The sequence below is a fragment of the Mercurialis annua genome, linkage group LG2 (genome assembly GCF_937616625.2).
Source record: "Mercurialis annua linkage group LG2, ddMerAnnu1.2, whole genome shotgun sequence".
Taxonomy (NCBI): Eukaryota; Viridiplantae; Streptophyta; class Magnoliopsida; order Malpighiales; family Euphorbiaceae; genus Mercurialis; species Mercurialis annua.
In genome coordinates this window covers 56,834,735-56,859,496 of record NC_065571.1, presented here as the reverse complement: position 1 = coordinate 56,859,496, position 24,762 = coordinate 56,834,735, and the positions used below count along the sequence as shown (strand labels likewise).

General features: G+C 32.2%; 2 protein-coding genes across 3 annotated transcripts; one reads left to right on the top strand and one right to left on the bottom strand.

The window, feature by feature from the left end:
• The first annotated feature begins 530 nt into the window (after window positions 1–530).
• On the top strand, window positions 531–5,242 carry LOC126669417 (protein SMAX1-LIKE 4-like). The gene is made up of 3 exons (XM_050362877.1): window positions 531–2,094; window positions 3,458–3,677; window positions 3,763–5,242. The coding sequence occupies exons 1-3, from the start codon at window positions 767–769 to the stop codon at window positions 5,158–5,160; spliced, it is 2,946 nt and encodes a 981-aa protein (XP_050218834.1). The 5' UTR covers window positions 531–766; the 3' UTR covers window positions 5,161–5,242.
• Window positions 5,243–9,135: 3,893 nt separating this feature from the next.
• On the bottom strand, window positions 9,136–24,219 carry LOC126667723 (protein TRANSPARENT TESTA 9-like). 2 transcript variants are annotated; one of them, XM_050360776.2, is made up of 21 exons: window positions 23,927–24,219; window positions 22,491–22,542; window positions 22,303–22,379; window positions 22,088–22,221; window positions 21,876–21,972; window positions 21,710–21,767; window positions 20,646–20,754; window positions 20,448–20,571; window positions 20,176–20,362; window positions 19,706–20,034; window positions 18,773–18,861; window positions 18,623–18,693; window positions 15,684–15,794; window positions 14,223–14,288; window positions 13,917–14,054; window positions 12,557–12,662; window positions 12,393–12,464; window positions 12,215–12,273; window positions 10,418–10,577; window positions 9,971–10,137; window positions 9,136–9,800 (listed from the first exon to the last, which is right to left on the bottom strand). In XM_050360776.2, exons 1-21 carry the CDS (start codon window positions 23,977–23,979, stop codon window positions 9,477–9,479), a joined length of 2,583 nt encoding a protein of 860 aa, XP_050216733.1. In that variant the 5' UTR covers window positions 23,980–24,219; the 3' UTR covers window positions 9,136–9,476. The 2 variants fall into 2 exon arrangements, with proteins under 2 accessions (XP_050216733.1, XP_050216734.1); XM_050360777.2 differs by having other exon boundaries at window positions 9,657–9,852.
• Window positions 24,220–24,762: the final 543 nt, after the last annotated feature.

Sequence of the window (24,762 nt, the reverse complement as noted above, 5' to 3'; positions counted from 1 at the left end):
GAAATTGGATACAATACTTTGTTTTTAATGACTACGACATGGTTTTAATAAAATTTGGCCGAGTTTTTTTTTGAAATAAATGATGGGTATTAGCATAATCATAAAGACGTGATTGGAAAAAACTTTACAAAAGGCTAACAATTGTCTGAAAATTTGGCCGTTTTGTTCTTCAATTTTCCTTCATCTATATATCCGTCACACAAACATAAGACACTCACACTTTTTTATCATGTTATCTTTTCCATTCTCCCAAATTAAAAAATTTAGAGTGAAATATGACTGCAACATCGCCTAAATTATCCGGATTTCATTTAAAAATCTGCCAGTAACCAACTTGTAACATTTTGAAGTTCGATAACCAAACTGCAAAAAGAGAAAAATATGGTAACCCCTATAATGAATTACCCTTTGAACTCATATGAAAGCTTAGAAACATTTAAAACCCTAATATAATATAATATGAAAAGAAAAAGGAAAAAGGAAAAAGAAGAGATGAACAAGAAGTATAAAGAAGGTGGCATGGTCTAGTCTAGTTTCTCTAAAACACTATACCACTAAACATCTCTCTCTAGCTTCACTTACAAATAATTCCATTCCAGCCCTCATTATTCTCAGGTGGTTTGCTTTAAAAAGTTCAAGAAATACAGGGTGGGGGTGTAGTGTATGGTGGGTGGTGAAATATAAGAGAAACATAACTAAGTTTTAGGTCAGTGGGTAGCAAAAAGAAAACCGGGGGGTGGTGTGGGGGGTGGTTTCGGGTCAAGGAATGCGCTCAGGTGGTTGCACAGTTCAGCAGACGCTCACAGCGGAGGCTGCTTCAGTTCTGAAGCATTCTCTCAGCTTAGCACGGCGGAGAGGCCATGCACAGGTGACTCCTCTTCATGTAGCCGCTACTTTACTCAGCTCAAGAGCTAGTCTTCTAAAAAGGGCTTGTCTCAAATCTCAGTTATCTCCACCTAATCATCATCTTCATCATCCTCTTCAATGTAGAGCTCTCGAGCTTTGCTTCAATGTCTCACTTAATAGACTCCCAACTTCTCCTTCTCCTCTTCTTCTTCATCACCATGCTCAGCCTTCTTTATCCAACGCGTTGATCGCCGCGCTTAAACGAGCTCAAGCTCATCAACGAAGAGGCTGCATTGAACAGCAGCAGCACCAGCAACAGCAGCCGCTTTTAAGCGTAAAAGTTGAGCTTGAACAGCTTATTATATCAATTCTTGATGATCCTAGTGTTAGTAGGGTTATGAGAGAAGCTGGCTTCTCCAGTATTTCTGTTAAAAACAATATAGAGGAGTATTCTTCTTCTGCTGCTTCTGTTTTTCAGTGTTATAGTAACTCTTCCGGCGGCGGCGGCGGTAACGGTGGAGTTTTCTCTTCACCCTCTTCACCTGGTGAAACTAACAGAGATCATCATCATCACATCATAAACCCTACAACTTTCTGGCAAACTCATTTCTTAACTTACTCATCCGAGAAAAATCCAAGTCTGTTCTCTCCACAAAAAAAGCTCTCACACACTAATTTTCTTACAGAAATTTCAGTTAAGGAAGATGCCAAGTTAGTGTTTGAGGTTTTCTTGAGAAACAAGAAGAGAAACAACACAGTCATAGTTGGTGATTCAGTCTCCATAATTGAATCTCTCGTCACTGAGATTATGACAAGAGTTGAACGAGGAGATGTTCCTGTCCAACTTAAGGATATTCAGATTCTCAAATTTGAATTTGCGCCAGTTTCTTTAAAGTTGATGAAGAAACAAGACGTTGAGATGAACATCTCACAGCTTAAAAGGAAAATAGATTATGTCGGAGACGGCGGAGCTGTGATTATATACACTGGTGACTTGAAATGGAGCGTTGAAGAGAGTGTTGTTAATGGAGATGAATACAGTTCAGTTGATCATCTTGTTGGAGAAATTGGGAAGTTATTGTCTGAATATAATAGCTGTTCGAACATTAGGGTTTGGTTAATGGGTACTGCAAGTTATCAGACGTATATGAGGTGTCAGATGAGACAGCCTTCTCTTGAGATTCAATGGTCTCTTCAAGCTGTCTCTGTTCCTTCTGGTGGACTTGGCTTAAGCCTCCATGGTTCCAGGTAATTCTTGTCTTATTAAGTTAAATATTTTTTAGGTCACTGAACTATAGCGTTTTTACGAAATGGTGCATGCAGTTTCACTTTCCCATATAATATGAAATCAAGTATATGATTTGTGTAATCTACCAAATTTCTGGTTGTCCTTAGTGGCGGATTCTAGATTTTTTTCAGTCCGGTTTTAACTTTTAGTTTACCTCTAATTTTCCGGTAGTTCAAGTTTAATCTCTCTCTAACTCCAAATTCTTACCTTTATTTTTTAAAACAATTAACCCTAGTCCGAGCTAGAGCCTAGTACTCTAGTATAATAGTAGTTCCCGCCCGGGTTGTCCTAGCAATCACCATATGATATGACACTCTATACAACAACTTAATTTTAAAATATAGCGCGACTAATAGCTACATAAATTTATTTTTAAGGCGGAAAACACTAATTCAAAATCTAAGCTCACGAGGATAAATAGTAAGAGTCTTTAAATTAAAATTTTAGTACCAAATGGAGACATAAAACAAAAGATTTGATAGCGTTTACACTTTTATTTAAATCTTTCATTTTGGTCACTTATTAAAGCTTGAAAGACACATGTCATTTATTAAAGATTTTAGTTTGGTTTTGTACTTATGCTGTAATAGTATGTTTGTGTTTCTTTATGGTCTGTAAGGATGAAAAAGAAAAAAGTGTGTATGGTTTGGTAAGACAAGAATGAATCACTGTCTTCATGCTTTTGCTTAGTTTTTGTCATGACTCATGATATAGCAACTGCATGTTGCAGAATTTGTAATAAAATTATATCAAATGAAAATGAGAGTTTTTCATAAAAAAATGTTTTTTTAAGGAATATGAATTATTATCATTCACTTTGTTGAAACTTGACAAAGTTTGTCTGCTTCCAACTTTTGTTTTTCCTTCTTTTTTTGACATCTCAATATGGTATGACTTAGAGGATTAGGACTGCATGAGACACTCCAATAAGTTACTATATTCTTTGTAAATGGGGCCTATGTTGCAAACTGCATTCAAGTTTACGAGTAAAGGGTTAATCAAGTCCCTGAATTTATGATTCGGGTTCAAATAACTCATTTTTATTCATTTTGATCAATTAAGGATGATACTCTCTGTTATTAAGAATAAAATTGTATATATGAACAAGTCAGGGACCATGATAACCTAATTGTGTTCTTAATTGATATAAAAATAGAGAGTATCGTTGCAATTGATCAAAATAATTAAAAGAGAGTTATTTGATCCTTAATCGTAAGTATAAGGACCTGAATGGCCATTTAATCTAAAGTTTTCTAACTAACTTGTTTGTGTAAGATTAAGTCTAATTGTTTCTTTAACTTATAATTTTTTTACTTGATGCAGTATCCATGACTCAAGGACAAGCTTCACTCAAACTTCACCACAATTACAAGAAACAAAACCCTTCATCAGTAATGGCAAGGATGAACAAGAAAATAAGCTAAGTTGCTGTTCAGAATGCACTTCAAGTTATGAAAAAGAAGCCCAACTCTTCACATCATCAGGCCACAACAAAAATTTGCCTCCTTGGCTTCATCCACAAGGCACCAACATCAATCAAAGGGTACCTAAGTTTGATAAGTTTCTTGCATGACATTTTAGTTTCTATTAGACTATTACCATTATCTAACAAACTATTAATTTGTCAGGATGATTTGGCTGAATTGAGAAGAAAATGGAATGGATTATGCCATGGCTTACACCAACAAGGAAGGAATATTATTACTCACAACAATCAAGGCCTAGCTGGAAAGAACTCTTCATATGCTTCATCTTATCCATGGTGGCCAAGCCAAACCAAGATCTTTTCGGATTCGAATTCGATCTCTGTTGCAGATTCAACGAATCAAAACTCGAGTTTCATCCCGAAGTTTAGATGTCAGCAGCCAAATTTGGATTCTCTCAAGAACAGTCAAGGAAAGGAAGTGAAAATCACTCTTGCTCTTGGAAATTCTGACACAGGAATATTGGAGAATGGGCAGAGTAGAGATTTTCGCAAGGAATTGCTAGAGAATGTTCCTTGGCAGTCTGAAACAGTTGAGTCAATATCTGAAGCATTGATTGAATCCAAATCAACTAGAAATGGGAGTTGGTTACTTATCCAAGGCAATGACATTGTAGGAAAAAGAAGACTAGCCCTTGCAATTGCAGAGTTTGTTTCAGGGTCAGCTGATCATCTTCTGCACATGAACATGAGGAAAACTAAGGATTCATATTCAGAAACAATCGTGCAAATGTTAAGAAATCAAGAAAAGGTTGTTGTATTGGTGGAGGAGGTGGATTCTGCTGACACACAATTCTTGAAATTTCTTGCTGATGGATTTGAAAATGGCAAATTTGGACAAGCAATTTTCATTCTGACAAAGGGAAATCATGAATCCATGGGATATGAAGATGACTATGGAAGGATTATAAATCAAGATTCTGTCATCAGAATGAGTCTGAAAGTGAATGAAATTAGAAAACCTGATGGCAAGAGAAAATCTGATTGGGACATTTCACCAAGCAATAAAAAGAAAGAGTGTTTCTCAAGGCAGTCAAGTTTCAATAATCTTGACCTAAACATCAAAGCCACTGAAGAAGAAGATGAAAATCAAGGAAAAGCTTCAGAAGTCAGCCCAATTTCAAGTGATTTAACAACTTCTGATCATCATCCTGTTAGCCCAACAGGGTTTCTTGATATGATCAAGAACCGATTCGTTTTCGACCGAAACGAAGAACACGAAAGAGAGATGCAACAGGCATTGTCAAGCAGAATCAAGAGGTATATAGAGGAGGTTTTGGGGTATCAAAATGGGGTTAGTTTTAGCATTGGAGATAGGGTGATAGAGGAAATGGTATATGGATATGGTTCTTTTGTGAATAGTGTGCTTGAAAGATGGCTAAAAGACATCTTTCAAAAAACTTTGGAAACAATTAAAATTGGAGGTAAAGAGGGTATTTTTGGGATTAGGCTTTGTTTTGAGGGTAGAAATGACAAAGTTTTGGAGGATGGGTTTATGGGTACATGTCTTCCTAAGAAAATCCAAGTTTCTTTCATGGACTGACTTTCTAGGCAAGTCTTTTTTTTTCTTTGTAAAATCCACCACAATGTTCTTTTTATGTGACTTAATTTGCTAATTTTCATAATAGGATGTGGTTTGTTTTCTTTGTTTTAGCAAGAATGTTTCTAGTTACTCACTTAGTACTTCTAGCATCACCTTCCCATATTCAAAGAGCTAAACATGTGCATTCGTCGGTTCGTTTCGATATGAAATCGACCAAAATCGAATAGATGTAAATATTTTAATATTCAAAATAAACCAAACTTAAATATTCATAAATTATTATATAGACTTAGTCTATCACGTCATCATATCATGGTAGACTAAGTCTGTGTAATAATTTCTCTTCATATCAACCTATAACCAAACCAATTTATATTTTTTTTCAATAACTGAATCACTCTTATAATTTTGATTTGAATTTCTCTTTCCCCTACAAAGAGCAATGAAGTTATATCCGACAATTAATATTGCCCTAGAATTGAGTAAAAGGTTTTATGGTTCTTGAACTTATCCATAGCTCACATAAATCAAATTTAATCCATGTTGATAATTTAGTATATAATCTTTTAAAATAAGGTCAATGATGTTTTTTCTTATCTTTTCAAGTGCATGAAAAACATATGTGAAGATAGTTTCATTTAACACCTTATACCGATTTATATATTTATACTTTTCGTTTAATATTTTGTGTTAATTTTGATATATTTATGTTTAATATCTTCACATTTTCTTTTCACACGCTCTTAAAATATAAAGTTCAATATAATTAGTAGATATTATATTTCTCAGTCATATTATATCAGTGTCTATTCAGATAAAAATAATTATTTTAAAGATTCAATATCAATAAAAATACATGTGGACTAAATTTAAATAAAATTAAAATACAAAAAAAGTATCTAGTCGCACAAACATCGCGTGAATACATGCATTTCATTTTCGTAATAGAGGAACCTAATATTTATAAAATTAAAATTGTAGAAACTCCATAATAACAAATAAAATTTGAGGAATTCTATTAAAATTAGACAAGTACAAGGACTCAAATATGCTTTTTGCCTTTTGTTTATGATATGAATAGAAGGTAGGTACTCTTGTCGATTGTTATCTTCTTACAAGATAATTAGAAGGTCACGCATTCAAATTTATATCAACATCTATTTAACCATATAATATACAACATAATCATCATGACACATTTATTAATCATAATTAGTTAATAATGGAGCAAAGCAAATGCATAACCAAAAGAGTGGCTATTTTGTCCAAGTAATGATGACCTTCATAATCTGATAGTTCGACATTTTTAAATTCGACTAATATGGTATTAGTATATAAATATAGATTATATACTTTGTGGAAAAAAATTACAAAATAAATGATGAATTACATCACGTCCTATAATAATACAAATTTTTAAATTTGACAATTCAAAATATGTACTACTAATTTCTTACAATAATAAGAATACCATTTTTTTAATAGGTAATATTGATATGAATTTTTTTTAACATGCCAATATTACGATATCCATATGAATATCTTTTATAAAAACAATTATTTCATTTTTAAAGATAGAATAAGATAGATAGTAATAAGTTTTTACAACATAGTTATTGGATTACAGAATTATGAAAGCTGTGTCTTTGATTCATGTGCTCATGTATGAGCTTTTTTATTATCATGTCTACTAACATAATTAAAAATATCATTTTTAAAAAAGCAATTTAGACTGTCAAATATCTTAATAGATATCCCAGTTAGATGTTAACAACCATGTTCTTATAATTATTGATTGGATTATTTTTATAATTATATATATATATATATATATATTAATTTTTGTATTTGTTAATAATTAATACTAATTAAAAAAATTAATTATTCAATTAACTGAATAATTGACGGAAGTAAACAAATAGCTTCAATTTAATTATAATCTTATTCATCAAAAAAGTTTATTATTTTATATATACATTTCGGTCATAATTGATTTAAAAAAATAAATAACTCATTTTTGATTAATTATTTTTAGTTTGATTCAATGATCAAACCGACTCATCTATGATGCACAACCCTAATTCTTCTATTCACATTATACTTTATAAAGAAAAATTTAAAATGTTAGAGAATACAAATAAATTTGATGTAGATGAGAATTTATAAAAAAATATTTTATAATTTACTCTTTTAATCTATTTTCTATAACCTTTCTATGTGGTTAGATTTTATTGTTTAATTTAAAAAAAGATCAACAAATTTTGTAATCTATTCAGAAAATAGATGGATTATAATGCATTATTCTAATTTTTATAATAGGAATTCATAAGTTGAGTGCCCAATCATATAAATTAGTCATGATTACAAACAATCTTACTAGCTAGATGTTAGATTGTCATTATTGAAATTAAAAACCACTTTTTATCTCCTTTTCTTCTAAGCATCCACTACAAGCCAATTGCACTTTTCTACTTACAATTTTTCTTTTTTCCTTTAAAATTGATTAGCATCATTATGTTGACCAAAAGGTCTCATAAGTTTGTATTAATAACTAAGGTCATGATTGCATTAAACGGCGGAAATCGGGTCTGTCTTCTATCATACAACATGTAATTATTTCATGTGTATACCTTTATCTTCTATTTTATAATTATAGTAATACTATGTTAGTTCTCTAAATCTTCAAAAAATATCAGTAATATAAATAAAAATAATTTTTATTATTTATATTTAGTTAAAACAACTCCATAAACTAAGTAAAAGTTACTCATCAATATAAGAATGGTCCTTTAAGAGTTAACAATTATTAGTTTTCATTTTTTATATAATTATTTTTTTCCTATTTTTAATTGTTCTAAAAGCAAGCAAAACATAAAGTTAATTATTTTTGTTTCATTTTACTCCCTCTTTGTTTCTCCTTTATGCTGAATTTTTGTTTTAATGTATTTTACGATTTCAATTAGGAATGCATTTTAGTTATTTTACATTCATTTACTATTTTTAAAAATGTATAAAGCTAATAATTGATTAAGTAACACTTAAACTATAGTTTTAAATTTTTATATAGGGAAAATATCTATACCACAACTTTAACTAGTTTTTTTAATATATCGTGTTTTTAGTCATCGTTTTTTTGATATGACCAAGGAAAATGAATAGATTGTTTGGCGGCAAATTTGGATAAGTGTTCGGCCTTAATGGCTGAGCTGTAAGAGTTTGGTACTCTCTTAATTTAGCATGGGACATATGCATTGGAAAATCTATCATGGAAATTGATAGTTTTGGGGTGGTTCAACTTATTAAGCAGAATGAAATTTAGGCCGATGAATAGTTCTTCAACTTGGTGAGAGATATTTGAAGGTTGTGTAGTGGGCATGAACGGCAAATCCAAATAAAACATGTTCATCGAGAAGGATATAGATTTCGTATTTGTTAGCGAATGGTGGTATCAATCTTAACCTTGACTTCCATAGATACATTGCTCGTTCTGAAGGTGTTCGTGATACAATGATGTAGGGTATTATAGGGGGGTTTTTTCCCCTTGAAACTGTGGGTATTGAGTTTTGGGTTTTGAAATTCATGTTTTAATAAAGGATTTAAATTCTCAAACATTATAAAAACATCTTAAGCATACTTTGTTCTAATCTTTAGATACCTCACAACAAGCATTTTTAGAAGAGGTAAGTATTTTATTTTCAACCCCCAAAAATAATTTAATTTTTTAATTTTTTTAAAACTATGGACTAAACTGTTAAATAATTAAATTTCAATCAATTTGACCATTTATTATAACTTTAGAAAGCAAATGTGACTTTTCCCTAACCTTGTTTGAAATAAAGGCTGGCTGATTCAAAACATTTTTTAAACATTAGAGTTCATTTTATAGCAAAGAGGTACACGAAAAACACCTACTTCATGCTACCCAACCATCAACGAAAAACAAGTATAAACTCGTCAATTTGGGAAGAAAAAACCTACCAGAAGGTGCATCATATTATGTAAAATGGTGTACAAAAATCTTTTACTATGAACTTGGCTTAAATATACATTAATGTTACACATTACAATAATAGAAAATTAGATCAAAAGGTGGAACCTAGGATTAGAACAGCTAAAGAATGAAAAGATGGCTAAACTAACATATCACAGAAAAATAACCTATAGTACAAAGAATGGCGCTAAGCTGGGGTGCTAATATACATTTTCGACATACCTCATATCGCCTTATAGATATATACATAGGGTGACCGGATAAAACATTTCCACCCGAAGCATATAGCAAACTATTATTGGAAAACTGAAAACCAATTGCAAACTTACAATGAATCGGAAGGGATTGAGCTTGAAGACACAGCATCAGAACGACATAGAGGAGATTGGTTTGAAATATCAACAGCTCCTTCAACATCAAGCAATGGTTTTAATCTTCTCTCAACCTCGTTGTTTTGCAGATTTATCTCCTCAATGGTCATACAGAAAGCAATCTTGCAAGATTCCTCATTCCGGAATGCTAAAGTCCATCTCCCATCAACTAATGGTTTGGTCTTTTTGGAGGCTACAGATTTTTTAAGGTCGGTATAGGGTAGAAAGGATGGACGGATGCGCAAGTGTAACCAAGGATGTGTGTCGTCAACTCTAGGCTTCAGGCAGAAAACAACACTTGATTAGTGCATAAAAATAATCTCTGCCAAGCTGCAAGAACAAAAAATGTGAATACCGATAAGAATCGCAATAATGCGTTCAATGCTTTAAATTATATTTAAAATATGCAACCTGATATCACAGAAAGAGCAAAATACAGATAACGTACATCAGAACCAGCCAAAGGAGCAATAAGACGGACAACCCCATATTGATGCTTCAGAGGTAGTTCTTCTGCAAGGAGGATCCAGCCGGATGTGCCCGAAGATATTGCTAGGAAGCAAAAGTGTCGTTCTTTACCCCTCTCAAATGCAATCCGACAAGGCACGGCATCAACTGCATATGGCAACAAGAGATTTTGACCCTTTAATCACATGACTGTCATGATGATATTACCTCCAAGACAATCAAATCAAACTTTAAGAAAACAAAATCACCCACTCTAAGAAAATAAAATAGTATTCTAAGAGGTTGAAAAGGGATATGCTATCGAAGTAGTGTTACAATTCACCATTTTAAAAATAGAAGACCAGAAAACCACACATGCAGGTTCAAGCCCACAGATATACACATTATTATCATTATGTGATGTATAAAGCACCAGTTAAGAACTAACCAAGTTTCAATTCAACTCCTGGTTTAGGACATGAAATATCAAGGCCAGCAGTTCTAGCACGGGAGTTTTCAGGGGCATCAGTTGGAGGATATATAGGAGGCTGCTCGGGCAACACCCTGCCAAGGGAGAACAGCTGAACCTGATGAAGAAGTACAAACACCTAAGGCGGAAAAGGTGAAATATTAGAATCTATAGGAATGCTTAGGAAATGAAAAGATACAATGCATATCATGTATGTATGCAATTTCTTAAACTACGTAGTATAGAGTTTCATCATTTCTTGTTTATTCCTTTTTTAAAATATATATAATAAAACCTTGACCTCTCGAAGACAGTCACTATTGTTTTGCATTTTCAGATTTAGTACTTATACTATTAAGGGTTGATTACAAAAAAGCATGAACGTCTTTTGCAATTACAACATGAACTTTAGAACTTGGCAAGATCTGTCATCGATGCTCATTTTTTGGCAAACTGAAACACCGACCTTTTCTGTTGAAAAAATGCTGATGTAGCTGCCAGAATAGTGTAAATTCTGATGTTCACATCGGCAGTTTTTCAACAAAGCCCGGTGTTCCGATTTTCCAAAGTATGAAAGTTGGTGATTAATTTTGCCAACTTTTAAAAAGTTCGTGATTTAATTTGTATTTAGCCCAAAAATTAATTACCTATGAAAACCATACAATTTTGATGGACTAAAGTGGTAATATTACAATGTCTTACTCGACATTTTAATGAAAACTCTAATTTAATGATCTAAAGCATGTAGCATGGAGGAGTTGTAAGCGATCCTAACACACTGAAGGCCTAGTTTAGCATAGCTCTCCAAAATCACCATTTGATTTTCATATATCGTATTTTTTTTATTAAATTTCTCTAGGATGCACGGAAACCTTATGTAGGGAGAGTTTCCCCGTTTCAGACACGTTTCCGTTTCGGAAACTCTCAGAAACTCTTCAGAAACGTTTCGGACCCGTTTCCGTAAATACTAAAAGTTGGAAACTCGTTTACTAAAAGGAAACATGTTTCCTATATAAACAAATTCTTAAATAGTTAAAAAAATCTTAAAAAAATTACTATAAATAAAAGGATATAATCAATTACTCATATATTTTATAGTTATGGAATTTATTGATATGTTATATTTGTTATATATAGAAAGTTTAGACTTTATAATTATGGAATTTATTAATATGTTATATATTCAAATAACTTATCTTATTAATTGTTATACTAGTTTATTTATATGAAAATAATTTTATATATATATATATATATATATTATAACTTTATATATTTATAAATATACCCCTATATTTTTATTATTTACACGTTTCCCCCACGTTTCCGTTTCCTATATGTTGAAAAAATCCGTTTTGGCGTTTCCGTTTCCGTGCAACTTAGAAATTTCTTAAAATTTGCTTTCTCAAAACCAGTGATTGGGACTGGGAGAAGCTAAAAAAATCCAGCTTCTTTCAAAACCATTTCCCAGAAAAGTTCAAAAAAAAAAAAGTGAAAGTTCACAAAAATTCAAAATCTATATCCTGAAAGTTTCGCCAAACGCAGCCTAAAGCTAGTTTTTGAAAGAGTATCAACTTCGAAAGAAATTTAATGTCCAACTTTTGGAGGTAATTTGAAATTAACCTTATTTCTTCAAAGTGGTAATATACTAGCAATTCAACCAGCACAAATAGTCTATTCCAAGACTCAAACATGCTGCAGCGTTGACAAGAATCTGATCTACTGTAACTTCTTTTAGCTAGGAGTGAATTTTTTTCTAAAAGAATAGGTACGCACCTTCACCAATTCACACATTCTTTCAGCGGCCTTTATTGATGACTCATTATGAAGAGAATCTGTAAGGAAAACAATCATAAACAACAAAAGACTACCAAATCACACTCCATTGTTCTGCTCAGTGAAAACCAGGGTACATAATGCATTTCAAATTTATTCAATTTACAAGTTGCTTTACCATTACAAAAAGCCTTCTGTGAGGGCAAGAGTATGTATTTTGGCTCTTTGCGAGGGGGTGAAGCTTCAATGGCTACAAGAACATTATTTGTTATTCAAATTAATAAGCAATTGGACAAAATGGTTCAATAGGTCATTGATGACATAAGAAGTTTCATCACATACCTCTTTTGCATTTTTTCCATTCATCACATAGGACTGTCAGAAGAAGATCAGGCCACATACCTCTGGTCTCCTTTACAATAGCACTAGTACAATTGATGTATGAATCCTGCAAGACATTTTTTCACAAAATATTAATCGATAACTGCCAGCTCGTCCAAAAAAAAATGAGAAAACAAATCACATAAAATGATGTATAATGAAGTCCTCAAACATGACATAAACCCTGATGTAAGATTGTCTAACTAGACCACATGTAGACAATTGTATAGTTTGCTGGGTCTTCAATGAATAATTTTTTGGCATCAAGGAACCTGGAACATACAGAACACATGCAATATGTGTCTAAGACAGAATACAAATGCCCCAATGTCACTTTTCAAAAAAACTGCAATTATGTAAAAGGGTGAACATTAATTATCAAAAAATGTGATACTATCAACATACAATCATATCCCTAGTTTACACCTTGCAAAAAAAAAATTAGTATAAGGAGGACTTCCAATTTTAAATTGCCAATAAATTGTTGACAATATATTCAAAATACAACTTCAAATCAGACATACAAAATTATTCAATATATTTCTCATATCAAGAAAGTCCTAGTTCCTATTCGTAGGTAATTGACCATTTCATTTACACTTTTTCAACAATTTTACAAGTGCAATATCAGATAAAGAACAAGAATAAACTTAGTACTAGATGAGTGCCCCACTTGGCACTATCTCCAGGATCCAGCATGCATACACACTACAGTAACAACTGTCCACCTTTTACTGTCCCTTGGCCCGTGTCAGAAAAGAGTTATAATTTCATTAACTAGTCTTCCCCAAGAAAAGGATAAAAAGCTTATTACTTATGCCACAAGCCAGAAACTTGGCAATTGGCATTGAATTATTTTGTTTTAATTTGTTTTTACATGTTTATCAAATACTTAGTTACTAACACTAAAAATTCTGTTAAAAAAATGTCAGAGACAATAGCAAGCTTCCTATAGAATTCAGCTACCAGAACGCTAGGCTCTCTAAATTTGGATATAATTTCTTCAAAATTGTCAATTTCAAGATTTATTGATCCGAATATATTTATTACTAAATAAAAAAAAGAAATGGAAACTACACTGCAATTGAGTGTTGTGTTGATAACTAACAAATTAAGAAAAATGGCATTAAAATGTTTGCTAGCATACAAATTAAGCAATCTATGTTCCAGTACTTCATAAAATATCAACTCCGTCTACAAAACTTTGGTAAATAAAGAGATGGTTAAAGTACAGCAAGCTAATTTGAAAGAAATAGGTTAAACCAACGCAATATTCATTTATAAACCAGAAAGATAGCACTTGATATAGAACATAATTTACCTTCAGCAATTTCACATGCTGGTTATTGAACTCAGCTTCACTATATGGAAGTAGTTGACGCAAGAGCCAACCACCATCCCACAATGTCTCTGCAGATATATCGGACCGGCAAAAGAGACTGACCAGTGCATCAAGCACCTAGAAAACAAATTTCATTCAAGGAGACAGGGAAAAGCACATGCATAAAACAAAAACCCAACAGTTCAAAAGCTAAGTGAATTTTGTGCATCAAAGCCAAGAACAAGGCTTGCGTGGCAAAAGAAAACAATTTAGAAGGCCCTGTTTGACTCCAAGTAGACAATATACCTGAAATCTATGTACACGAGGGCTTGTTCCCACCTCTGGGTAATAGCATACTCCTCCATGCAGCTCCTGTTGGAAACAATTAAATGCAAAATGGAGCATAAATTCGATCATCACGCCAACAGCTTCTCACAAAATAAGGTACGAACATGCTATGAAAATTAATGCACTTCTGTTTTCCATGCAACTTTAGTTTAAAATCAAAGAGTGCTTTGCCTTTGGTAACATCCAGAAGTATTTGAAGAACTGATTTTAATGTATATAAACTTAATCTTACGAATGAATTCAAAAATTAAGTGGATTTTGGTCTTAGTAAAAAATTTGAATTTTAGTGGTGAACAACTTTTAGAACATAAATATCAGTTATTCAGTTATAGATTTTACATATTAGATATAAGTATAACTAATCTATACTTATTCACATATGTCACCCAATCAGTAAAGCCTATAAATATAGACAGAAACATTCCCAAGATCAAAGTGCTACATTAACCAACAGACAGGAGGATTACAAGCATTTTTTGTTATGATAAATGGTTAGAATATAGCCAGAAGTATTTCGAGCAAAGTTACTTAAAAAACGGGTAATAGACACTGGGGGTACCCAAACTATCTCTATATTTCAATTTGGTCACCAAACTTTGATTTTTCTTCATTTTGGTTACTAAACTTGAAAATAATTTCAACAGGGGTTTGTAGGCTAAAATGATGACATGGCAGATGGATTTTAACACTTGGCAATCGTTTTTTGCTTGTATTATCATGAAAACTTGTCACTTATTTCTATTCAACAAGGAGTTTTTCGGCCAAATTAAGCAAAAAAGAAGAAAAATTCGGCTGGCAATTAAAGTCTGATAACCAAATTGAAAAAAAAAAAAATTGGTAACCAAATTGAAAAAAATTAAAGTTCAGTAACCAAAAAAACAATCAAAGTTTAGTCACCAAAATGATATATTCTGATACTTTGGGTACCCCCGGTGTTTATTACACTAGAAAAATAATAACGCTTACAGAACGACAACAGCATGCATAAAATCGTTAACTAAGTGGTATGGGTCTGGCACGTTGGAAATTGGATAGGCTTCCTCAAACTGTATAGTGGGAACAAAACATATGATATACCATATATTATACACTGTTGCAAAGTGCTGATATAATGAAAAAAAAAAACATATGCAATCAATATATATTTCTAACATCTCATAAGCATAATACCTTAAACTCAGTATTAAATAATCAATCCAAAGAAGAAGTTTGTTATATGACAATGGTAATGACATTTATATAACTACTTGTTGTTTGACTCTTATTTCATACTAGTTTACACACCAGACTACTAATAGTAACAACCCTTCTAATTGATGGATAAATATAACAATGAATACCAATTGCAAATTGCCAAAGCTGTAGCAATTACTAGCAACACTTTCATAAGGGAAAAAGAGGCATCAATGCAAACATTACCTTCAGTTTTTGTAGATAGCCATCAAGCTCATTACTGAAAGAATCTCTAGAAAAACCAAGCTCTGAAGCAAAAAGTTGATCTTCACCAGAGCCTTCACCAACCAATGCTTGCTTTAAAGAAGAGGAAAGCATTTTAGCTTCATCTCCTTAAGACAAATAATAGGTAATAACTGTCCTCAAACATATATACTAAAATCCTTTACCATGAAGCAATGTTTTCAAATGCTACATTGTCGATAAAAATGTTTACAAATTAAGTATAGAAATTGACAAAAGAAAAATTTGGAATTTTGGCTATTATTAAATAAGACGCTAATGAACAGAAACACTCTATACCTAGGCTTAAAGTTGGCAAATTTGTATAAACTTTGGATTCAATACAAGATCATAGAAAAGAAAACTGTTACATATAATAAAACTATAATTGGACCCTCACCTACCATCTTAATTTTTAGGTGGATTGATAATTTGATATGTTATCGAAGCCTTTATGATCGAAAGGTGTAAAGTTCGATCTTTGGCAGCCACATTTTGTTAATTATAAATTTGAGCACAAGGTGAGGTGGATCTGCACTTGTTCACGCTTTAAGTCCAATGAGCATTCGCATGCGGGAGTGCGTTAAAATAATAAAACTATAATTGAATTCTCACTTAAGAACTAAACTTTTGATTGATTGATTGTTTGATAATGACATTAAGACCCATTCCAAAATCATCGCTAAACTACAGAGTTGGATACTAAGTAATAAATATATTCAAGTATTATTTTATAAAAAAAAAAAAATTGCAAGTTGGAAATCATCGAAGTTCAGAAATGATTTTGTGTAAGACAATTATGACTAGAAATTCCTTTGATGTTTTACACTGATTAAATTTGTAGATAACACACATACAAGTACACACAAGCAAGTAAAGCTTAATACAAACATGTTTTCACTTTTGGTTTTCCTTCAAACCGTGAAACCAATATCACCAAAATGCAAAAGGCACGCACTATGACCGCACTAAAATGAATTACAAACTGCAAATTGCAACCAGGAGGAGCATAATAAGACACTTGAAAATCATCAAGAAATTAATTTTATTAAATTTATATACTACATACCCTATGTTACCCGGACTTGGATACAAGTGTCCGAGTCGGACACATATCCGCATGCGACTCGTTAATATTCTAATTTCAAAATACGGGGATACGGATCTGAAATAGGACACAGGTGCGGGGATCCGTCAAATTAGAGAAAATAGAATAAATATCGTAAAAGAAATATGCATACCTTCGTTGGATAATGGATTTATATGATTCTTTTGCTAGTTAATAATTCAATAGTTCAGATTTTATTTTATGGACTTAAAATTATTTTTAATGTATAATTAGAAGGCTAAATTGGCCCTTTTTGCTAAAAAAGACTGTCATTTGAAAAGTTAACGCTTTATGATATTAAGAAAAACCGTTTATTATAGAATAAAACCTTAAATGTATAATGCCGTTGGTTTTGGGCTGGCAAAAAGAGGCACATTAAGATAATAAGAGAATCTTTATTCTCTTTCCCTAACCTATCCATGTTTTTAACCCTAGATAGAGCAATGCCGCCACTTGTTAATCTTTCTTCACTTCTTCTTTCTGCATCTGATTTTTCGTCTGATTTTTCTTGAAGAGTCTGATTGCACACTTCCATGTCCGACCAAGATCTTGTGTCGTGTCCCGTGTCATGTCAAGTCGACACAGGTAAGGCGACCTAAAATAGCGAGTCCGGGTATCAGAGTATATACCCATTCCTAAACTTAAAAAAGTTAAGAAGGCCAGGCTAAGTTTGATAACACCCAAATCAAGGCCATGGATGGAAGAATATGGACAATACTGGAACAATAAACACATAAAATATCAGCAGAAATTGACACTTGAGGTGCAACAGAAAGGAACTAATTAAGAAAAAGATAAATCTAAGGAAATCTCAAATGCAATTTTCTTGTGCAGATAAATTTAAATGGCAAAGCTTGCGACTAAGATAAAAAAAAAACAAGTGGCAGAAGCATTGAAAATTCTAATTCAGCATCAAGAAAAATGTATTCCCAAATTAGAAGACATAATGACTACTACTTAAACCTCCTTTCACACCCCACCCCGTTCCCCAGGTCTTCCATTGAGATGCCCTTTTTCACTCTTCTTATTATGCAGATCTTCTTGGGGCTAGTTATATTTTTTAACTCTGGTCAATAAATTTTTAAAATTATCGCTTCGAGCTACAAATATACACTTGACAAGAACTCTTTAATCCTTCCACTAAACTCTCGAATACAATCAATCATTCAAAACAAGCTTATGCAGCCCAAAATTCATACTGATTGGACAAATTGTGTTATTAACAATTCAATATAACTTTTCTTCTCCTCTCTAATTTCTAATCAGAATAATTGAACAGCTAAATCAAAAAAGTAACCTTCGGCCCTTTTGAAGTTAAAATAGAAACAAAAAGTGCACTAGATATAAGCTATATCAATTTAAGCACATGTTCATGTCTTAAAGCTCATCAACTACATAACTCTCCACCCAAAATTCCAAACGCAAAGTTGAAGAAACAGAAAATAAATTCATGCTTATTGTTAGATTGTGCAACGAAGGATCACAGGCAGGAATCAAGAGCATGGGTAACGCTGAATTAATAACTGAAAATGGGGTTTCTTCTCTCGTTAGCTTTCGAAATCTCTTCCCTCTCAACAGGGTGTTTATATCTTAACTGAAAGAAACTAAACCATTTGATATTAACTTGGAAACTGAACATTTGGCTGAAGTATTGATCTTCTTTCTGAAGCATATTAGCAATTTGACTATGTCCTCTTAATTTCGAGAAGAATACTTGGTATATTCACGTGACAAAAGCAATATATACTCAGCAATACGGATGTAAGAGTTCATGAAATTTATTTCGATAACTTACCAGTAAAAGTTTCTTATGTTGCTTGCGCTGTGGCAGAATGCCAAGAGCATCTAGCATCGTTTCATCCAATTCTGCAAATGAGGATGTTAAATGAGATGATGGAAACAGATATCAATATAGAAAGAGAAGCATAAGCAGATAAGTCAATACCTTTTGTTTGCAATAGTGTAGCCAGCACACTCAAAGAACCCAGAACTTGTAAATCATCACCATTAGTAATGAAAGAAAGCAATGCGTCCCTACAAATGTCATAACATCACAATAAGAAACAAAAAGGCAAAAACCAAACTTGAAAATATATTCCTCAACAATAAAGTGGATAGAGACAAACCAAAATTGTAATATATTCCCCAACAATAAACTGGACAAAGAAAAGATCCAAGTTACCCAAGTGAACTCTACGACTTATGCTTGTGAATTCGGTCCAAACCAAACCGAAGTAAATTTTTTACTTTTTTAACTAAACCGAATAGATTTTATAATAATCAGAAATGCTTCATACCAAATTGAACCGAACCAGTTGGATTCTATTGATTTTTGGTTTGGTTTGATTTGTACCAAAATTAAATTGAAAGTTTTTTTACATCAAAATCTAATTCAAAAACTAGTTTGTACCATGACTATAGTTGTATCTCCTTATCATCAATATTAATGTGTGTTTTTGAGACAGAACTATTTATAGCAACTCTAGCAAAACCAACCAGTAGCATACTTATACAGGTCTCTCAGATTAGAGACATTGGTTATGCAACAAGGACAATTAAAAGGGCCGTACTAAACACCAGCCAAAATGTCAACAGGATGGCAAAAAAAACTATAGCACACATCCTAGAAACAAAGAAATGAAGAATAATAATAAAACATTTTTCTAAATTTGCATGACCATTCACAAAAGCATAATGATTGGATGAGTTTGCAGACAGGATGTTATGGCACAAGGAGAAAAGAACTCAGTTTGAAATCAAATACATTGTCACAGTTATGACATTACAGGCAAAGACAGGTCTTGTTGAGAGAAGTACACAAAAAAAATGTTTCGTCTATTAAACACAACCACAATACTGTGAAAAGGATTTTTCTTACCTCAAAGACCCGTATGAACTACTACATTCATTTTGCAACACAATTTCTTCTGGATTAACTTGTGAAGAACTAGCGGCATTTGGCAAAGTAACTTTCAGACAGCCATCAAACTCTTCGATATTACCATTATTTGACTGGTCAGCTTCACTTGTATAACGATGATCAGACACATGACCATTGAGCTTAGCTTCAGATTTTGGAATAAAAACTTCTGGTGGACAAAAGAAAGCAGCAGCAATGGCATTCGCCAAATCCTTTATTTTAACTATGCGTAAGATGCAACAAAGTAAATACAGAGAAGTGATGGCATCAATCTGTGTTTCCTGGACCTGCATACACAAGCTACAAAAGTTAAATAAAGGGAAAAACATAATATATAGTCAAAAGAAACATCAAGAGACTGATATAACAGACTGTCAGGCCAGGAAAAATAAACAAATGAAAGCATGCAAACGGATATTTATTTTTACATTAACAGCATCCAATCTCAAGGATGGAAGTAGCAATGGAAGTATCAGAAATTCCAACATGTTGTCTGTTATTAACTTTCCAACATCAGGAATTCCAGCAGATATAACATCACTAAAATAATAAAGCTTATCCTCAATTTCATCCACAGCAGCAATCATTATGGCGTTTGCATCTGTATCTGGCTTTCTGTTGCAGAAATCAAAAGAACACAATTAGGAGTTAAAAGACTTTCAACCAACTGTTATAATAAGGTTAAATATGTCACTCTTACTTTGTAACTTCAGAGACCAATCCATTTAAATCAATGCACTGCTTCCGGAAAAATGTCACCAAGTTTGAAAAATAATTAGAATGAGGCTGCTTGGCAACAAATCTATTCACGGACTCATCTCCAACTGCGAACAAAAAGGCAGTAGAAATTTAAACTTGCCACATTTGTAGACATATACAAGAGCAGAAAGCAACTCACCATGATAAACATTTAATGTCAAAGCACGTACTGCAGTCCGAATCATACTTTCTTCATGGAAAGCAAACCGTATTGCCTCTACATACAGTGGAAAAGAAACCACATCGTCCTACATGCAGAGAAGAATAATAATTAATTTGTAGGGCTGTAGACAAAAATGGAATTAAAACCAGCATCTGCGTATTATTTGCATTTCAACAAGTGCAACATTGATAGAATATTATAGAATGATTGATGCCCTCATGATCACTATGTACACTTCCTAGTTGGAATACTCACAACGAGCCGTATAACTCATGATTACAATAATTTCCGCACAACAGCAAATGTTCAAAAGGAATTAATAGTGCCATTCATGCAGCTTCCTCGATGTGTCATTTAGTCAATTTATTGTCAACAATTTGAACAAAAAGCATGGCGGTTGGTTGGATTAGACCTATGATGCACGGAAACCTTTAGAAATGAATTTTTCCCGTTTCGGAAACGTTTCTTCTTTTGAAACTCTTAGAAAATGTTTTGGGGCTGTTTCTGCAATTAATAAGAGTTAGATACCCATTTTCTAATAAGAAACATATTTCCAGAAGAAAAAAAAAGGTTTTAAAGAGTTACCTACAAATATAATATATCAACACCCTCTAGTCATTTTAGTTTTGTTAGACTATATTATATTTTTATTATAATTGTAGAACTTTAAAATATTCATTTCAATTATAGTTGTGGAATTTATAGACAAGTTCTAATTAATTATGAACTTAGATTTTGATCGAATTCGACGATTTATTTTACTAATTGTCATAGTATTCTATTATGTATGAAAAATATTTTTTTATAAATAAAATTTAATATATGTAAAATTTTAGAACTTTTAATATTTATAAGTCTATCCCTATATTTTTATTATTTACACGTTTTTCCCAAGTTTCTGTTTCCTATATCTTGGAGAAAGCCGTTTCGCGGTATCTGTTTCCATTTCCATGCAACATATATACACTAGCAGAGAAAATAAGAAACAAATTTTCCATTTGCAAGGAGCAATCAAAACAATATAGATAAGTAAAACGTACATTTTGAGTCTTAACAAGCAGAGAAATCGTATTCTTGTTCAACTTTCCACTTATCGCTCTTCATGAACCAGAACATGCCATTAGAATTTCAGAATAACCCATCAATTATAAAGACATATAAAGAACATAACTGCAAGCAGGAGAACTCAAATTATAGAGAACACACCTTAAGAATGAAATGTAGTACGACAATAGCTCGTCATGATGGAAGTCAAATTTATAAGTAATTAAGAAATTAATATGTTCATTGCTAAACATGTAATCTGCAAATTTACCAAAGTTTCTTTAGAACTCCATATATGCTAAGCAATGAAATTAAAAACGAAAATGCTAAAGAGTTTCCTCAACAAGAATTTTTTTTTTCAAGAACCAACTTACAAATTGCATGTTCAGATTTAAGATTCTGAATCATAATGCTCATTGTCTGCAATAATTGAAGTGAAACGGACACTGCTCTACATATCTTTAGAATTCGTACAAACTCCCCCATGACTTGCTTCTCCATAAATAATCTTAGAGGGCATAGGAAACATAAATTAGTCATAACTCAGACTATAAAATTGAATAGAAAATATAGTAGTAAGAGGTCTCACTCGAAGAATTTAGTATCATGTTGATCCCCATAAGTTATCAATTCTGCTATGGATCTCAGTGCCTCAATAACAAAATCCTTCAAAATGGAAGATAAATTTGATAGCATTAGACAAAAAGGAGAGAGATGAGTCGTGATAGCATTCTGGCTATAAAGTAAATGAAGATGAAAAGATATGATATCATCCACCTTATTAACCTCATTTACAATTTGAGTTTTCTGGAGCTGATCAGTTAAATATCTGCACAAGACAAATGAAGAATTGATGTAAAATAAATTAAAGCTCTTATCATCAATGAGATCCATGATACAAATGCAAAACTCAAGAAAAAAATAAAAATTATATACTAAAGAAACTTGGAATATAGCCTACACTTTATATGGTTTAACTGGGACTTTACAAAGTATCTTATTCTCGCAATTATTCGAATTGATAAGCTACCATTTTAATGTCGTAAATCAGAAATTTGTCGCAATTTCCAGCCTTGCTAGAAAAACATTTAGGTGCTTTAAGTCTTAAAATTATTATTTCACTACCATACATTTGACACAGAGTATATTCCATAAAAACAATTCTATCCCGGGAGTCTAAGATATTTGCAAAGAAAATCAGAGGAGTCCAAATTCTTAGTGAAGTATACTTGTTTTCAGACCAATGATTCAAGGTTTACAACAGCATCACCCTGTATGTGGTACATTATGGTATACTGTACAGGGATGGGTACATGGTTCCATATTTTTTCATGGTATGCAGATCAAGAGGGTAGTTTTAGTTGGACCACTATTTAGGATTGCATTTCATTGTTTGCTTCAGAGAAATTCCTTTACATATATGATATATCTACCTAATAATAAGTTAATTGCTTCAATAAATTAATTTAAAAAAGTTTTATCCTCCATATGTATAAGAGGCACCATTCAACAATTCTGTTCTTTTAAAATCAAATATCTTATATCAGATTTGTTAATTAAATACTTACCAATCCAAAAAGTTCAACTTAGAAACAAATTCCTGTTTTTCCAACAAAATTAGCGTGTAAGATTTAAGTTTTATTTATCTGTTTCTAATCCTATAATCTGTATTTAGGATTGCAACATCTTATGTTTCAAGGCACAAATGTACCACATTTTGGGAACACGAGATCCGGACTGCAGTTCCATGACAGGCAGGAGATCCTGATGACCCTGGTTTAGGATCAATTAGAGCCTAAATCTAGAGTCAATGCTTGCAGTAATTCTATTTATATTTTCAAATTCTTTCAGAAATTGAACATAAGGTGCAACTATGAAGGGAACCTTGAGCGTGCTGCTTAAGGACTTCTAAAAGTATGTTTGCACTTCAAATGAGGATACTGCTTAGGAAAGTGCCTTCTTAAATATGCAAATGCAAGGCTAGAAAAAACTGTACCCCGAAGGCAAATGAGTAATCTCCAGGATTTTAACAGTGACCTAACCAGTTCGAGATTCTCATACACCTATCCTAGTAACCTAACCAGTTCGAGATTTTCATAACTACAAAAGTAAAATAATCAGCTAACACACCTGCATCCTATAATACAAAAATCAACAAACTATTCAATTACGCATTAATAAAAGCAATCTCAAATCAAAAGTAAAATATTAACCTGAGTTCATCCAAAGAGAAGCGATCTCTGGATCTCCAAAAAGAAAACCACATGATTGTGCGATCAAATCGTCCTCTTCCTCGGCATCGATTACTAACATAAAATCATCTTCCTGCAGAAATTGCAATTTTTGATCGGAAAAAAAAGGACACTCACACTGATTGTTTTTCAATTAGGATCAAGAATTGTGGATTTGATTAGATAATAATTATAGTTATTAATTAAAAATTAAAATTCGTAATACAATTCTCGAAGATTTTTTATTTTGATTGTGATTATGAATCTATGATTGTGAAGTATAGAAACAAAAACATGATGTCCAGTGATGGAGTGGAGGTCGGTCTGTTATTTTTAGTATGGCTGGGCTCATCAGGCCCATTACGCCATGTTGGGTTTGTATGTAACCTTCCGACAAGGCCATCTGAGCCCGTCTAACTTCTGGGATATTATTTTTTAATGAAAAATTTAATTAGTTGTTTATAAATTTTCATAAAAAATAAAAATTGATTATTAGTCCTGGGGTTCTTACACTAATAAAAAAATTACAGAAACATTATTGAAAGGCTGAAATTTTATAACTAGCCTGGCAAATGAAAATAATTGATCAGAAAAATTTACTACTAGATAAAAGTTTTATAGTCATTAACTAGTTAATTATTTAATTAATCACTATTTTAATTAAAGTCCTAATTAGATAGGTAGCTAAATTATCTCCAATTTAATTTTTAGTATGTAAAAAATAACTAAACTGTCACCAAATTAGTAGGAATACCTATCTTTTAATTTGATTGAACTACAACATTAAAATACTGTATTTGGTCAATATATTATTATTT

Bases quoted from the DNA above. Each gene is read 5' to 3' on its own strand.
- LOC126669417 (XM_050362877.1), top strand. From the start codon at position 767: ATGCGCTCAGGTGGTTGCACAGTTCAGCAGACGCTCACAGCGGAGGCT. The intron at 2,095-3,457 runs GTAATTCTTGTC...TACTTGATGCAG, and splicing joins TTAAGCCTCCATGGTTCCAG to TATCCATGACTCAAGGACAA. The intron at 3,678-3,762 runs GTACCTAAGTTT...TTAATTTGTCAG, and splicing joins GCACCAACATCAATCAAAGG to GATGATTTGGCTGAATTGAG.
- LOC126667723 (XM_050360776.2), bottom strand. From the start codon at position 23,979: ATGTGGTTTTCTTTTTGGAGATCCAGAGATCGCTTCTCTTTGGATGAA. The intron at 20,572-20,645 runs GTGAGTTGCTTT...TTTTGTTCGCAG, and splicing joins GACATTAAATGTTTATCATG to TTGGAGATGAGTCCGTGAAT. The intron at 9,801-9,970 runs GTACGTTATCTG...TTCTGCCTGAAG, and splicing joins CTCCTTTGGCTGGTTCTGAT to CCTAGAGTTGACGACACACA.